Raw genomic sequence first — 18166 nt, forward strand, 5'->3', positions numbered from 1 at the left:
AAACACTCTTCTACATATCATTAGAAATTCGTTTCAACTAAAATAGCCAGTGCTTTATATGGGCCGGTACTGTCCGGTACCGAGTACCGGCACTTTTTTATTTTGAGAGGTAGAGTACCTGCACTTCTCAAGAAAAACGTAATACTTTTCATTGGACAGTACTGGCACTTCTCAGAAGCAAACGGGTACTCAGGTGCAGAGTACCTGCACTTCTATTTTTTCATTTCAAGCACTGACAAAGGCACAATATCTGTTGGTAAATGCACGGTCGAGAATAAAACTGCAATCTGCGCGTGCTAATGACGCACAAAATATAATACACAAAAATATTTAATGGGTGAGAAAGCACGCGCGAAAGTGTGAGGCTTACATCGTGAGAGGTTACGATAAATATTTACAGATGTTTTTGTTTTATTACTGATGTCAGGAGGTGGGCTGTTAAATGACGCGATGGCGGATGGAAGCACCAAAATTAGGAAAGGCTTATATATGAAGTCAGCTCAGAATATCACGAACCACTGAAAGCCCAAAATTTGCAAAAGATTAAATGATTAAACAAAATCTACCTGGCGACTGTAGCATGCACAGACTCGATAAGAAAACCCCGCTTCCTGGCAATGTCTCTCCAACTGGACAGTTACAGTTAATCGGGATCCCCTCTCGCGTGATTCGTTTATAACTGTATGGTAAAAGAGGCCGGAGCGTCTGTACGTTTTCTGCTGGTGTGTGCAAGTACCTGCACTTGACATGCCAGGGGATGTGTCACAGTTGCGCAAACAGCACTGTTTACTTTGAATGAAAGCGCGGCCTCCGGCGCATGTACTCTAGGGCCGGTCAAGGGTTTGTTTGATAAAGCAGGTGAAATGGAGCTGACGCCCTCGCGGCTTATGTTTCTGCAGCCGTAGGTATCAGCTTCCTCTTTGGCACTGAAATTCCAACCTGCCGAGGGAGGATCGCGGTGTGCAGCGTACGGGGGACCAGCTGGGAGCCCGTGTCCCGCTGAGGGGTGCCCAAGATGAGCCAAGCGAAGAAGCCGAGTGCCCCGTGGCTCCTCGTGGGCGTGTTACTCAGCGCCCACGCTGCGGCCGCCAGTCCGGGAAACGCTCTAGTCAATGTGTCCTACTTCAGCGTTACCAACAACAGGACTGTGGTGGACGAGTGCGAGTGCGGCCTGTACGGCCTCAACTCGCCCATGGCGGCGGCCCAGGGGCTGGTGGCCATCCCCAAGTCGCACGACCTTAAGGCCTGCAGCCAGTCCACGGAGTTCTCCGACCACGGGCCGCTGCCTTGGATCGCGCTGATCGAGCGCGGTAATTGCACGTTTTCTGACAAAATTAATATAGCTGCCAGACAAGGTGCCTCTGCTGTTGTGATCTACAACACTCCCCCCGGCAGCGGAAATCAGACCATCCCCATGCTGCACTACGGTAAGTAGCAATCAGGCCCCGCAAGGCTGTTATTTGTGTGTCTGGTGTGAGAATGCAACTGATACTGAATGCAACCCAAGTGCCTGCAAATGACACTCTACAATTATCCATTGTCTCGCGCGCGTTCTCAACGCACAGCCTAAAGTGTGCTGTTTATTAGGTAGAGGGGCGCAGCTTGACTGTTGTGTGTGTTTGAATCATGTGTACGAGGGGAGCCCTGGCAGCTTCTTGTGTTTTTTTAGCATCATGTACTTATTTCGTCTGGAAGAAGTCGATGAAAGCCGCGGATTTTCTTATCTGCCTCCACTAGTGTGTGAGCCTTTGTGGTAATAAATGAATACATTGTATCTGTTAATCATTAGCCTGGAGCAGATACCTTTCTTGGGTGAGGAAGTGAACCAGTAGCTGAAAGACGTCACTTCTGTAGGCTCAGAGGTGGATACAGGGCGCTTGGTCTAGGCTGCAGTTGATGAGATCCCTTGGTCTTTTGAGGCAGGACTCACCCACGAGTGTTTGTCCCTCCCTCCTGCGAGTACCCTACAGTATTTAATTTTTGCTTGAGGCCTAGGTTTGGAGCATTGTATGATGCTTTACGAAACAGAACACTCTAGAACAGAGGTCTCCAAACTTTTTAATGCCGCGCCCCCCCCCAGTTGAAAAATAAAAATCATTGGGCCCTGTCCAGGCAGAAGCGGTCATATCATGTCAGACCCATCGGGACAAGTAACCAGCATATAGGTTCTAGAGCAGAGGTCTTCAAACTGGGGGGCCTGAAGTGATCCCGGGGGGGGGCCCAGACTCTGGCCAAAATAAATATTATACAGATAACAGGCCTATATGCTTACTAGTCCCGATGGGTCTGACATGATATGACCGCTTCTGTCTGGACCGAACGGCCCTGCTTCCTATGTCCTGAATGGAGATCTGTGAGCGGAGGTCCACAGTGAGCTGGGATATGGGTCAGCCTCTTGGAGAAACAGACCAAAGTGGCCAGCTCGCCTCTTGGTTTCTGCTAACAGATTTGCATCACTCTTGTCCGCTTCAGTAAGAAGAGATGGACACAGGAGTAACATGGGTAGGAACAGAAGGATCCAGAGGAAATAGCAAGGTGCTGCAAAAGATGGTAGGAGAGCTATAGGAAAAGGGTGGAGTAAAAAATAAAAGCGTATTAAGGATGGGAGCCGAGTGAAAGAAGAAAATGATTATTAATATTATTAAATGCATAGATAGGTGTACTTATGACTAAACAAATAAAAGGCAAAAAAGTTTTTTATGGAAAAAAGCATGCATGCATCAACATGGCAGCTCTTAAATAGACAGTAAGCTAGAATAAGGAGTAGCTCTTAATATGGTGTCTCATGCTGCCGTAATTTTTGACTATTTGCAAAGAACTACTTTACAGTCAAAGCTGACCGCTGACACTGAATAATTGTGAGTAGGTGGCTTAAAACTGAGTAAGATGGACTCGTCTGCATTTTTAGAGTGTGCCCCCCCCCCCATGACATTAATTAGGTGGTTTGTAAAAATGAGTATGTTAAACCTAGGTGTATAACTCATTTAAATAAATTATCACCCCATGAGAGAACGTGGCATGGGGGGCAACTCAAGATGTAAGATAATCAAGGCCAGATCATCTGTGGCAATAAGACTGATATTATTAAGAAAATTAATAGTACTTAGTGTTAAGCAAAATGCTTAACAGTCCTTCTGATAGAAGTATCTCAGATTTGGGTAATGTGTTCCAGAGATCTGGTAGACGAGGATGTGTAGTGTTTTGGCCATATGTATAGAATAATGTATTATCTATTCACTGCAGAATGCGTCCATCCTCCCAGTCACATGCTACTTCGCTGGTGTCAATATTTAGCCAATCAAAGGGCAGTTTTGTAGGGTTCAGGGAAACTTCAACTTCCAGAAGGAGTGGGCTTGAAAGTGTAATTGAGTTCATAATTAGATATTCAAAGGAATAATGTAAAATTATGTCATATTGGTTTTTCTGTAAAAACACTGCTTACAAATGGAAATGTGCAAACCAGAAATGCAAAAGGGATAGTTCGTATTTTCCTACAAATGCATCCTAAGTACACTTGCCTCTCCTGGCGCTCACCGGACATCGCTCCAATGAGTCCACTGTCCAGTGAGTGCTACATAACTACAAATAGAAATAAAAACATACACTTCACCGCTCAGTTTTTAACTCTTTGCACTACCACTGGAAAAAAAATAAGTCTTTGTCATCACAAAGCTTTGAGTGATTCGATCATTTAAAGCCAGTACCGGCTCGAAAGCATCCTTTACATTTACATATCACTCTTTGAATTTGCAGATTGGACAACTCGTAGCACACATTTGCATTTCTTTCTGGGAAGCAGGAACCCTGGCAGGGAGGCTTGTGTAGCTGTCTGCCTGGCTCGGTTTCACAGCACAAGAGACTCACTGAATGACGCTTCAGCTGAAGCATTTAAACATTGGAACTAACCATCCCGGGGCGGTTGTTTTTTTATGCAAAGTAGGGTAACAGTTTTTCATAAATCAAAAAAGTATGGGTACGTCGAGCCCTTCCAATCCCGCCCACTTTGGCCTCTGTCTACTTGATCTAGTTGTTGTATAATTTGTTTTGAACATATATTGAATGTTGCATAGAAGAAACTGTCCTATTTCCTTTCTAAAACTGTTTATTTATATCTTAACGGTGTCCATTAGTTACACCTGGTATTACTTTTTAGCTAATAGAATGCCTGCTATTTTTCCACCTGACATCTATATATAACATACAAAAAGCCAGGTGTGACAATTGGTCAACAGGTTCTTGGCCTTCTCTGCCGTTTACTCTCCCTGTTTGGCTGGTTTCTATTTTCATACTTCCCTGCCTCGTGCTGTGATCTTATTTCCTGTTTAGCTCCCTCCTCCCTGTGCATCACGGGGCCCATCTACCCTTACTACTCCTTTAACTAGTGTTCCCCAAAATAGGGACGCTTACTGCATTATAAAAATTAAAATGGTATCACCTTTGAGAATATGAGATTAATGATTAACGTGGAGCTTTCTATAACTTAACTGTATTTACTAATATGGTAAATCCTGGTTCCTAAGAAATACTGTAATGGACAGCACTACGAGACCATGGACATTTTTAACTATGCAAAAACTGCACAATATAGTGCTGCAGTGCTCTGAAATTTCACCCAGAGTTAGGAGAACACAAATGATGGTCACCATCAAAATCTAACATCATAAACAAGTTAAAATAACACTGGTGATCTGAACCAGTGGCTTCCTAGCATCTCTAAAAACGTATGCACCTCATCTCATAAGACAGCTAAGCTCAAACAACACTGGACCATATTTAGCGCCATCACAAACAACTTGGCATGCTATTACACATCAAGCAAATCTTTGTCAGAAAAAACAGCTGATACATGTAGTACCTGCACCATCCCCATATCTTATGATACAATCCAAGAAAGCATGATGATAGTTGAGATAAGAACAACTAAAAATTAACATCAACAATTGCAAATACTTACAAACATACCAAGACTATAAAAATGTAAACAGCTCACTTCATAGCATAGACTAAATATCTATGAGTAACCAAAACAAAAGCCACAGCATTCAACCAACAAAAGCATGCTGTGGTTGTCCAAGGATGGTTCTCAAGTGTATAAATGTCAATTGTGAAAAGAATAGAACTAATATATCTAATACAACCTTTGGCAAAATCTACAAACTACACAATAACCTTGCTCAACTGAAAACACCACAAACTAACTGTGTTTCTGAAACAGACACAAAAGCACCAAGGCCAAGATGCTCTTGGCTAAAATCACTAGTAACAAAATAGTGAGCCTAAACCTAAAAACACACACACTTTTTAAACCAATGACAAGCTTCTCATACACCTCTAGACCAACGGAATTAGCTGACATAAAAGCTCCAGCAGTGTATATATGAACAAGTAAAAGTAGTTCTACTTAAACATGGCTTCTGTATGTGGCACTGAACTGAAACGTCACTGATGGTTGTGCCGAGGGACCAACTAAATCTAAGAGGCTCATGCCTTGTTGGTTACGCAGGCCCTATTGGCAGCCTTTTGGCGTTGTGGATACACTTGTATCAACAGCTAAAATATTGAGAGTGTGGATAATCTGTCACCTTACTTTTTCAGAAACGTTCCTTGTTGAAACTTAGGCATTGCTTTATTATAGTGCTTGTTCTGCCAAAATAGAATCTTCACAACTGTGTATACTTGTGAGGATGGGGGAGCAGAGAAGGAGTATGGGTGGTCGACTACTGAGAGGGCCAACTAGTTTGATGGTTGGCTTCTTATGAGGCCAACCGAGATTCAGACCCTAAATTTACTGGAATAGTATAGTTCGGAGGCCTTTTAGAAATTTCATACGATGCGATTTTAGACAGAGATGCAATTGGAGAAAGGTCTAGAGGGATAGACCGCATGCTTTAAATGTTGCACCACAACACAAAGGACTGGTTTCCCACAGGATAGATGAAAAATATGCTTTTGGTAGCAGACCTCAGGCGTCTTGCCAGCTGGTTGTGTTATAGGAGTTTGATCCCAGTAGCAACTGATCAGTACACTGCACCCTCGCCAGAAGTAAAAGTTGCAGTCCCACAGGCCTCATCACTTGCCACAGGACTCCTGAAATTTTACATCAGGCCTCTCAAAAATCTCCGGACTTGGCTTTGATCTAGAGGTGAAATAGAACCTAAAGAGACATATTTACACATTGCTCTAAAAGTGGATTTGGATGTTTATGCCTCCTAGGTATAATTTTGTATTCTTATTGTACACAACAAAAAGTTCTAGAAAACTGTGTGTACTGTAACAAAATCAAAGTATCTTGTCTTACATGAGTAATTGTATTTTCAAGCAGAATGTAAAGTTCAAAACAGTGAAAAAGCAGTAAACACAACTAGACCCTATACAGAAGACTGTATTTCCACGCCTCATACTACACCCAACAGACGGACACAATGAGACTTGTCAATATGCATTGTTAGCTGATGTACACAAAATAATTCAAAGGGGCCAATAAAAAAATGCTTACATCTCCAGGTGCGTAGGCCTACACCTAAGCAGTGGGCAGATTTAAATATAGACTTATTTCACAGAAATGCCAGGTGTGCCCGAAGGGAGATGATCATTTTCTTAATATACCTGATATAAGATTAATTTTCGTAATCCAATCCCAGGAGAAATTTTATCCATAGTGGAAAAAACCTATATGTCTAGAGTTGAAATATTTGAGATTGTTTACAATTTTTTCACTCTCCACACATTTACTCGAAAAATGAGGCTCCACTCTGCCACACTTTGTCAGGACACCTGGTTCGTTGAGGTGTTCAGGGAAGTATGGGTATGAGTTGTAAACGTGTATGAGTACCCATGAAGTTGCAACTGTACTTGTGTATATTGCATTCCCCTGACCACCCCACTGCACTCTGTTATGAACTCCCACAACTCCCCTTCTAGGTGTAACGTATGTCTGTGGTCCCACAACTCCCCGTCTAGGTGTAACATGTGTCTGTGGTCCCCTAATTCCCCATCGAGGTGTAATGTATTTCTGTGGTCCCCCAATTCCACCTCTAAGTGTAACATATGTCTGTGGTCCCCCAACTCCCCGTCTAGGTGTAACATATGTCTGTGGTACCCCAACTCCACCTCTAAGTGTAACATATGTCTGTGGTCCCACACCTCCACCTCTAAGTGTAACATATGTATGTGGCCCCCCAACTCCCCGTCTAGGTGTAACTTATGTCTGTGGACCCCCAACTCCACCTCTAAGTGTAACATATGTCTGTGTTCCCACAACTCCACCTCTAAGTGTAACATATGTCTGTGGTCCCTCAACTCCACCTCTAAGTGTAACATATGTCTGTGGTCCCTCAACTCTCCGTCTAGGTGTAACATATGATCGTGGGAATTGCCGAGTGTGCTTTGGATATTCCATACTCATGAATTACAATCTGTGCAAAAATGTGCCATACTTGTTATGAGAAGAATGTTATGCCATTGGATTTCAGTGTGTAAATCTGATTTACGGATAGAAAATGTACTTGCAAATCCTCCCAAAATTACAGGTCTGTTTCTGGTGAGAACTGAGCTTTAACCCCTTCGCTGCCAGGCCTTTTCCCCTTCAGGTGCCAACCCTTTTTTTGGCTATTTGGGGCAGTTTGCGCTTAGGCCCTCATAACTTTTTGTCCACATAAGCTACCCACGCCATATTTGTGTCCTTTTTTCCAACGTCCTAGGGATTCTAGAGGTACCCAGACTTTGTGGGTTCCCCTGAAGGAGACCAAGAAATTAGACAAAATACAGTGAAAATTTCTTTTTTTTTTTTTAAATGAAAAAAAACGGCTGCAGAAGAAGGCTTGTGGTTTTTCCCCTGAAAATAGCATCATCAAAGGGTTTGCGGTGCTAAACTCACCATCTTCCCAGCTTTCAGGAACAAGCAGACTTGAATCAGAAAACCAAATTTTTCAACACAATTTTGGCATTTTACTGGGACATACCCCATTTTTACTATTTTTTGCGCTTTCAGCCTCCTTCCAGTTAGTGACAGAAATGGTTGTGAAACCAATGCTGGATCCCAGAAAGCTAAACATTTCTGAAAAGTAGACAAAATTCTGAATTCAGCAAGGGGTAATTTGTGTAGATCCTACAAGGGGTTCCTACAGAAAACAACAACTGAAAAAGAAAAATATTGAAATTGAGGTGAAGAAAACATCAATTTTTCTCTACGTTTTACTCTGTAACTTTTTCCTGCAATGTCATATTTTCGAAAGCAATATACCGTTACGTCTGCTGGACTCCTCTGGTTGCGGGGATATATAGGGCTTGTAGGTTCATCAAGAACCCTAGGTACCCAGAGCCAATAAATGAGCTGCGCCCTGCAGTGCGTTTTCATTCTATACCGGTTATACAGCAATTCATTTGCTGAAATATAAAGAGTGAAAAAGAGCTATCAAGAAAACCTTTGTATTTCCATAATGGGCACAAGATAAGGTGTTGAGGAGCAGTGGTTATTTGCACATCTCTGAATTCCGGGGTGACCATACTAGCATGTGAATTACAGGGCATTTCTCAAATAGATGTCTTTTTTGCACACTCTCTTATATTTGGAAGGAAAAAATGTAGAGAAAGACATGGGGCAATAACACTTGTTTTGCTAATCTATGTTCCCCCAAGTCTCCCGATAAAAATGATACCTCACTTGTGTGGGTAGGCCAAGCGCCTGCGACAGGAAACGCCCCAAAACGCAACGTGGACACATCACATTTTTGGAAAGAAAACAGAGGTGTTTTTTGCAAAGTGCCTACCTGTAGATTTTGGCCTCTAGCTCAGCCGGCACCTAGGAAAACCTAAAAAAAAACTGTGCATTTTTGAAAACTAGAGACCTAGGGGAATCCAAGATGGGGTGACTTGTGGGGTTCTGACCAGGTTCTGTTACCCAGAATCCTTTGCAAACCTCAAAATTTGGTTAAAAAAACACATTTTCCTCACATTCCGGTGACAGAAAGTTCTGGAATCTGAGAGGAGCCACAAATTTCCTTCCACCCAACGTTCCCCCAAGTCTCCCGATAAAAATGATACCTCACTTGTGTGGGTAGGCCTAGCGCCCGCGACAGGAAACGCCCCAAAGCACAACGTGGACACATCTCATTTTTTGACAGAAAACAGAGGTGTTTTTTGCAAAGTGCCTACCTGTAGATTTTGGCCTCTAGCTCAGCCGGCACCTAGGGAAACCTACCAAACCTGTGCATTTTTTAAAACTAGAGACCTAGGGGAATCCAAGATGGGGTGACTTGTGGGGCTCTGACCAAGTTCTGTTACACAGAATCCTTTGCAAACCTCAAAATTTGGCTAAAAAAACACATTTTCCTCACATTTCGGTGACAGAAAGTTCTGGAATCTGAGAGGAGGGACAAATTTCCTTCCACCCAGCGTTTCACCAAGTCTCCCGATAAAAATGGTACCTCACTTGTGTGGGTAGGCCTAGCGCCCGCGACAGGATATGCCCCAAAACACAACGTGAACACATCCCATTTTTTCACAGAAAACAGAGCTGTTTTTTGCAAAGTGCCTACCTGTAGATTTTGGCCTCTAGCTCAGCCGGCACCTAGGGAAACCTACCAAACCTGTGCATTTTTGAAAACTAGAGACCTAGGGGAATCCAAGATGGGGTGACTTGTGGGGCTCTGACCAGGTTCTATTAACCAGAATCCTTTGCAAACCTCAAAATTTTGCTAAAAAAAACACATTTTCCTCACATTTTGGTGACAGAAAGTTCTGGAATCTGAGAGGAGGGACAAATTTCCTTCCACCCAGCGTTCCCCCAAGTCTCCTGATAAAAATGGTACCTCACTTGTGTGGGTAGGCCTAGCGCCCGCGACAGGATATGCCCCAAAACACAACGTGAACACATCCCATTTTTTCACAGAAAACAGAGCTGTTTTTTGCAAAGTGCCTACCTGTAGATTTTGGCCTCTAGCTCAGCCGGCACCTAGGGAAACCTACCAAACCTGTGCATTTATGAAAACTAGAGACCTAGGGGAATCCAAGATGGGGTGACTTGTGGGGCTCTGACCAGGTTCTGTTACCCAGAATCCTTTGCAAACCTCAAAATGTGGCTAAAGAAACACGTTTTCCTCACATTTCGGTAACAGAAAGTTCTGGAATCTGAGAGGAGCAACAAATTTCCTTCCACCCAGCGTTCCCCCAAGTCTCCCGGTAAAAATGATACCTCACTTGTGTGGGTGGGCCAGGTGCCTGCAACAGAATAAGGCCCAAAACTTGTAGAGATAGAGGGGATAGCACAGCGAGTTTATAAGGACATATTCTTTTATACATCTTTAGACTGACTCTGCTTTGGGGACCCACATAAGTGAGGTGTCATTTTACTTGGGAGACTGAGGGGAACACTGGGGAGTAGGAATTTTGTGCTGGAGCGGTGATCGTACAAACAAAAGTCAGAAAAATATGCTTTTTTAAGCAAATTTTGCGGTTTGCAGAGGAGTCTCGGTAAGAAAATGTTGGGGGATCAACGCAAGCCACATCTCCCTGCACTCCTTGGGGTGTCTAGTTTTAAAAAATGTCTGGGTTTGGTAGGTTTCCCTAGATGAAGGCCACACACAGGACCAAAAACACAGGTGGCCCCTCCCCCCCAAACACAGGTAGTTTTGTAATATATCATTTTGATGTGTCCACATACGTCTGTGATGTGCCAAACACAAAAATTGTGAAAAGAAACCCACTTAGGTTATGTGAAAAAGACCCCTCACCCACCAACCAAGTTGGTGGCATGCTTCATCATCGGGGTCCCACCTGAGACACCTGTCTCAAGTGTGCTGCGACGCCTGATTACAGCGGAGCAGGTTTTGTCATTTGTACCACACATACTGGTTGGATTTGGCACGAGGGTGAGTGATGGTTCAGTAGATCAAATTTTATTAACAAGAGATTTCACAAAAGTGAATAACTGAAAGGCCAAAAAACTGAACCAATGACTCACAGCTCGTGAGCTGTAAAGCCACGACAAGGCACGAACCGCTTTACAGTCCATTCACACACCTTTCATACATGACATGCACAAGACCATTCACGCCGCCAGCCACGGGCCCAGCACATTACAGGACTCGCATCCACAGACAGCGCCAGTCAAGGGCCCATCACTTTCATACGCCCACATGCCTGATACAGCAATCACACCAGCTGATGAGTGTGCGGACTGGCGTTTGGCTGGCACCAAGCGCCAAGCGCCACCCCACCCACACCACAAGCCAAGCCTCACGCACACCGCCAGCCAAGCGCCACCCCACGCACACCGCCAGCCAAGCGCCACCCCACCCACCCAAACCGCCAGCCAAGCGCGACCCCACGCACACCGCCAGCCAAGCGCCACCCCACGCACACCGCCAGCCAAGCGCCAGCCCACGCACACCGCCAGCCAAGTGCCACCCCACACATACCATCTCTTTTTTTTTTTAAACAACAAAGAAACCACTAATCATAAATAAGTACAAAACTACAAACACAAAAGCTCTAACTGAATACATGACTAATGCCAACCGTGAAACTGAACATATAAAAATATAAAACAGCAGTTTACTATCACAGAATTTCCCAATAATTCTTCTGTGTGTGGTAGCTCCTGAAACAGCCATCCACACACAGCCCAGGCTTTGAAGGTCAATCAGGGCAGTACATCCTAGTCTCCTTCCTGATACCTCTTCGAGCACAGACTCTACATCTCTTAGCAGGAAAGTTTTTTTGGGCCGTGGGAGGAATGTGCTCAGCAAAGTGACGATCTTTCAATCTAGCCACATCCTCCACCTTCTCTAGGAACTCTTGCCTGTTCCAGCACAACAAGGCTAGCTATGATAGTCTTCTGAAATTTCACAAATGTCATCCTTGACTCTGGAGAACTATCCTTGAACACAACAAAAGCATTAAAAGTTGCCAAGTGGAACAAGTGAACCGCTAATTTCTTATACCACACATAAGACTTACGAGCAGCAGTGTAAGGTTCTAACCTCTGATCTACTCTATCAACACCCCCCATGTGCTTATTAAAGTCTAAGATGCACACAGGTTTGCGCACTTCGGCAACCTGACCCCAAACAGCCACAGGTGAAGTACTCTCATCATGGATGGTGCTTAGCATGTATACATCCCTCTTGTCTACAAATTTCAGAGCTAGCAGCTCATCATTCGCGCACTGGCGTCATGGGGGGGGGGTGGGGGTGGGGGTGAAAGGGGAAGGGATTCCCCTTTCAGCCCTGGCCTGAGGGGGTGGGGGGCGGCCCTCGGGGGAAGCGCTAGCGCTTCTCCCGACTGCCAGTCCCAGGACGTAATAGTTACGTCCATGGCGCCACACGGGCGCTGCCATGGACGTAACCATTACGTCCATGGCGGGGAAGGGGTTAAAAAGCAATGTGAGTGATTAAAAATACAGACCAATTAAAATTGTTATTCCTGCCTCTACTAGTCACTCTTGGAGTATTATCCTCCACAGAAAAAAGTGAAAGGAGGAGCAGCGACCGTGACTCAGTGCGGAGTCGCACTCTTGTTGTGGTGCTGATGTGCACGTGAGTTCATCTGAAGTGACTGGGTTTGTTTACTTGGTCCTGATGGATTCGCAGCGGTCTGCCCGCTGCAATGCTTTGTGGTCACGTTTGCTGACGCATGTTTGCCTGTTGTGTGTGAAACTGTTTACAGCATTGGATGACCACCGCAGCATCAAAGCGGCTCATGGCTGTCCTAGTCTAAGCGCTGCCACATCTGTTCTTTGATCCCAGGTATAAATATCTTCTGAGGTTTTCACTATTCCGTGACACACGACGAGCGGTCATCTTCTGGCTGATGGTTTCTCCAATAATTGTTTTCCACTTTTAAACAGCCTTTTCTTTGCCAATACCGGCAGTGAATTGTGTGAAAAATAAATCATATTGCTTCATATCATCAATTAGTGAAAATTAATGATTTCTGTTTAGAGTGGCATGGCAGTATTGTGACCGGAATTCCCCTATTTTCAGTATTACTGAGTTGGTTATGACAGCTGTTTCTCCAGGCCACATACAGCATCAACCCGCTGGGGCCAGATCCTTGGAATTATACATCAAAGGGCACAAAACAAATACAAAAAATAACAATCCCGTGGAATAGTCTGACGATAGTATTGATGTCTGCTTTCATTTCAATTAGAAGCATTTACCAGGAAAACTCTTGTATTTAGCACTGTTGGACTTTTTGCCTTACGCAGGATCATCCCCAGTCTTTTTGCCTCCTTCCTCCTGGTTTTTCTGACCTCTCGCTGTTGGCTCTAGGACTCTGAGCACTTTATCACTGCTGACCAGTGCTAAAGTGCAGGAGCTCTCCCATCTAAAGTTGGTATGATTGGCTTATACCTAATTGGCATATTTAATTTACCTATAAGTCCCTTATACAGTGGTATCTCTATACCCAGGGCCTGTAAATTGAATACTACTAGTGGGCCTACAGTGCTGCTTGCGCCACCCACTGAAGTAGACTTTCAAACCTGTCTCAGGCCTGCTAGCGCAGGGCCTGTGTGCACAGTTTTCTGCCACAGGGACCTGGCATCTAAACTTACTTTCCAGGCCCAGAACTCCCCTTTTACTACATGTAAGTCACCCCTAAGGTACGACGTAGCTAGCCCTATGGGCAGGGTGCCATGTATGTAGAAAGGCAGGACATGTGCCATATTGCATGGCCTGTCCTAGTAGTGACAAACAGCCTAACTTGGTGTCTCACTGCTGTGAGTGCTGCCTTCTCATAGGATTGCATTAGAAATGCCCTACCTTATGTGTAAAGGGTATTGTCTGATTTATGAGGGGTAGCGTAGGCGTGTTTGGTAGGGTTGTGATGGTGATAATAAATACTGCTTACTGGTGTGGGTGTATTTTTTATTACTATCACAGAAATGCCACTTCCAGAAAGTGCGCATTTATCTGTACTTATGACTCTGGTGTTTTGCAGCTTGTCTCCAATCCTCGTCTGGGCAGACTGACAGTTGGGGCTTTGTGCATACTTTCCAGACAGCCTGTACACAGGGAGGGTGGAGGTGACAAAGAGGTGCATCTACATATTGTAAAGCCTTCCTGGCCTGAGAGAAGGGAGAGGCGGGGCACACCTGCATTTGTAAAGGCTGTGCCCTGGCCTCACACAATAAGGTCGTTAACCCCCCATTGTAAAACACTGTAAGAACTGACTATAGTACAGGGGAATTTTCCCCACAATTTGGAGACTCTTGGAGTCATCTTGGAACTGGACACCAAAGGCTGAAAGGACTCACCAGGAGCCGCCATGGACTGCTGCTGCTGTGCTGACCTGTGACCTGCCTGGTCACTGTGAAGGACTTGCCACTTGCTGCCTTTCCCTTGTGCTGGCCTGTAGCTGGGCCCTCCACCTGAGGACCTTGTCTTAAGGTTCTGCTTCCCAGGGGCAGGGTGCTGTGGCCCCTGACCCCTGCATCCATTTCTTCACGAGGGGTGCTTCTCCGTGGTTGCGGCTGCCATAGCGCTGATTGCAGCGCGCTTATGGAGCCTTGGGAGCTCGTAGGCTCCTTGCTGCATTGTGCCCCTTTAAATAAGATCACCGCAGTGGCCCGGGAAGCTGGAAGAACACTCGCGCACCGCATCGGGTGCAGGCGAGTGTCTGCTCGGACCCCAGGAGGGGTCTGATCTTCTTGTGGCTTCACGGCAGGACCAGGGGAAGGGACGGGGAGTGCCCCCTTCCCCCTGGCCTCTGCGTTAGGAGCAGGATGCTCCTTTTCTGCTGCTAGGTAAAACGGGCATTATTGTGGCCCCCCCCCTTGGTGGAAGGGCCAGTGGAGGCCCGGTGGGGGGCCCTAGAGATCGCGGGTCCCGGGAGGGGCCTGTCATTAAACCGGAGGGGGTGCGTGGTGCCCCCCTCCTGCCCTAAGTTGTTTTTGCTGGCTTTGGCCCCCCTCGTGAGGGCCGGTTGAGGCCTTGGGGGGGTCCCAGTAATCACAGTCCCCGGATGGGCCTGTCTATAAAAGAGAGGAGGTGCATGTTGCCCTCCTCTGACCCCAGAGTATAAGGGAGGCCCCTGTTTTGTGCATAGGAGCGCCGGGGGCCCCATTGTTCGCCTTCTAGGCACTGGAGGTGCCTTCATCCAACCAGGGACTGTTTAAAGGACCAATATAGTTGCAATCCAAAGTTCTTTATACAGACTTTTGTTTGATTCATATATTACCTACAAGCTTTTGATGTTTTTACATATGTGTATGCAAATGTTCCTTTTATGGACATGCTTGCTAATATGTTTTTCTAACTTGCCATATGTTTTCTAATGTTCCTACTATGGGAATTTTATGATATTCAAATGACAAGTGCTGTGATGTAATAACGTGTTTTCCTGACTACTGCTTATGTTGCAGAATACTGAGTAACCTGTGTGTTATGTGTGACTACTGGTAGGTTGCAGAGTAGCTAATGTGTAACGTTCTGACAACTGCTAAGGTAGCAGGATAGTACTGATATGTGATGTTTGGTCTGATAATTGCCTTGTGTACAATACAGTATATTTTCATATAATCTGGTGTTGTGTTTCCTTTGTGGTGGGGATATTGCGTCACGTGTGTTGTGTGTGTTGTGCAAACGCTTTACACATTGCCTCTGGGTTAAGCCTGACTGCTCGTGCCAAGCTACCAAGGGGGTGAGCAGGGGTTATCTTAGACGTGTAACTCCCTTGCCCTGACTAGAGTGGGTAAGTTCTGCCTGGCTGAGGTGCATACCCTAGCCAACCAGAAACCCCATTTCTAACAAGCACCATAATGGTCTCTTATCAGTTTTCATGCAGAACTGAAGCAGGCTGGATGTGTTAGAATTGTAAAGATCAACTACCAGCAGGGCAAACACAAGTAACAGTGCAAATGCTGACTGTATGTGTTAGTGCATTATAGCCGCCAGAACTCTGGGTCTTGCTACTGCTTGTTATATACTGTTTTTATGTTGATATATACTTCAGACCAGTTTTCAGCTTTCTTATCCCTTTGAGTGGATGTCAAAGGATTGTTGGATGTTCAGTTTATAATCTGGACCGATATTTAACTAACATTTTTATTATCCAAACATGCATAACATTGAAAAAGGTTGTCATAATTGTTCAGTTGTTTGCTTACTTATAAATAGCAAATAAACGCTGCATGCACAGATGGGTATAAATGTCTTTGCCCCCTGCTTAGGAATAATGAGTGAGCTTTTTTCCATGCCCCCAGAACCTCTCCACTTGCACTGGGGTTGCTGTGCCTTGAGAGGCGGGTGCTTCTCGCAGAGAGAGTAGGCCAGTAGGAAACAACTCATGCGCCGCCTGTCTCCTAGGTGGTCCTGTGATCACTTTTGTTGTTACATTAGAGTCTATGATAATTGCATAAGGTCTCCTGCCCGCACTGTCTTTTATGGAACTATTTAACAGGATTCCATAATCAGTGGTATATTTGCAGTACAAACGTTTGCACCCAGTTAACCTGGGTGTGGGAGCTCAGAATGTAATAATAACAAAAAATTTGAGATGCAAAATAATCTCCCAGGCAAGTCTACACAGAAACAAAGGTATCATGGAAACAATTGTCAACCAATGAAGTCTTTACCAGGGAAATTTGTTTTTGATCCTGATGAAATGATGATAGTACGAAGAGAGATAGAGAGGAAAACCGGTGAGCAGTGTGTATGTATCCGCCATGATATTGTAGGTTCTGTAAACAGACAGTATTTATGAGACAATTTAACACTAAGGGCCTGATCATGACCTTGGCGGATGGGAAAAATCGATCACAAACGTGATTGATATCCCGCCTGCCGTATTACAAGTTCCATTATATCCTGTGGAACTTATAGTACGGCGGGTGGCATAGCCGTCACGCTTGTGATGGAGTAATCCCCTCCACCAAGGTCGTAATCAGGCCCTGAGGCTCCAGGCCCTTTCAGGACTCAAGGTTGAGTAGAAGAAACATGGCATAGATTAACATAATCCTTAGTGATACAATCCAGGGAACCCTTTGTGACATTCCGTATGAGTCCAGACTGCTTTCAGTAATGAGTGTGGTTGAACCTACAGGTACAGGTGTTTTGGACTAGAAGAGATCACAATTCCTACCTTTTCATGTGTATAGCATTGCTTTGATTGCATGTAAGCAAGATATAGAGTGGAAAGTGCCACTTCTGGCATGTTATTAGTTGTATGTCTGCTGTGGCTTCAAGTCCACACCCTATTTTGTCATTTTACATCAGATTGCAGGTGCAGTTATTTTATCTTGCGCAACGCGTCTGAAACAAGATTTATGGTGAAAATGAGGTTAAAAATAAAGTGCCTCATTTACAAGAAACTGACTACTCTTCCCTGATGCGTCAGATTTCTTGCGCTGCATTACAATTCCCTAACAACGCCCTGGATCTACTGTATTTACTATACAGAGCTCCATGAGGCATGTTTCCACAGATGTGTCAGAAATTCTAATGCATCTGTGGCGCTAAACAGACTCATTGCTGGACTAGTGTCAAAAAAATGATGCTACTCCTGCAATGTGTGGAAGGCTCTCATAGGAAAAAGCTCTTTGCTCTGAGCAGGCATTAAATTGTTGACACAGTGAAGTCGCAGAACGACGCAGTGAAATGTTGTAAATTTCACTGTGTCAGCCATGTGTGGCTTTTTGCCCAGGAATGCCTACCTTCCATGTCATTACCAGTAGCTGGGCCCAGGGGTGAAAAGTGACGCTAGAGCCCTCTTGCATCACTTTGTAGATTTGGAGTTGTTTTTGTGCTGCCGCAGCATTAAAAGAATGATGCTGTGGTGGCACAAAGGCCTTGTAAATAAGCCCCATGAGCTTTGGATTATTCCATTTGAGGCTCAATTCAAACAGGCTACAGCTGAATTTCAGGGAATGTATTGTCTTGAAAGTATTTGTTAATGGTCGTATACACTCTATGGAGTAGTAACAGTGAAAATAAGGGTATGAGTGCTGCTCTATATAAAGTGAGTGAGTAACTGTTCATTCTTCATGTTTGTAAAATCAAGTTGCTCACGTTGCAGTATTGAGGACGTTGAAGAACCATGCTGGAGCATTTTCAGGTTTTAGTCAGGTGACAGCATCACCCAACAAGACAAACACTGGTCCCCAATGGGCTCAAAATAGTTTGAGAAGGAATGTGGTCTAGCAGTTCCGGAAGAACTGGTCACA

At 44.8% G+C, this 18166-nt stretch overlaps 1 protein-coding gene across 1 annotated transcript in view; it reads left to right on the forward strand.

The window, feature by feature from the left end:
- The first annotated feature begins 889 nt into the window (after window positions 1-889).
- The window catches only part of RNF128 (ring finger protein 128), a 418051-nt gene continuing 400774 nt past the window's right edge, over window positions 890-18166 (forward strand). Inside the window, exon 1 of the mRNA XM_069212394.1 lies at window positions 890-1427. Within this exon, the coding sequence (XP_069068495.1) occupies window positions 1016-1427 (412 nt within the window). The 5' untranslated portion in view covers window positions 890-1015. The remainder of the gene's footprint in view (window positions 1428-18166) is intronic.

This window comes from Pleurodeles waltl, chromosome 2_1 (genome assembly GCF_031143425.1).
Source record: "Pleurodeles waltl isolate 20211129_DDA chromosome 2_1, aPleWal1.hap1.20221129, whole genome shotgun sequence".
In the NCBI taxonomy this organism is placed as follows: domain Eukaryota; kingdom Metazoa; phylum Chordata; class Amphibia; order Caudata; family Salamandridae; genus Pleurodeles; species Pleurodeles waltl.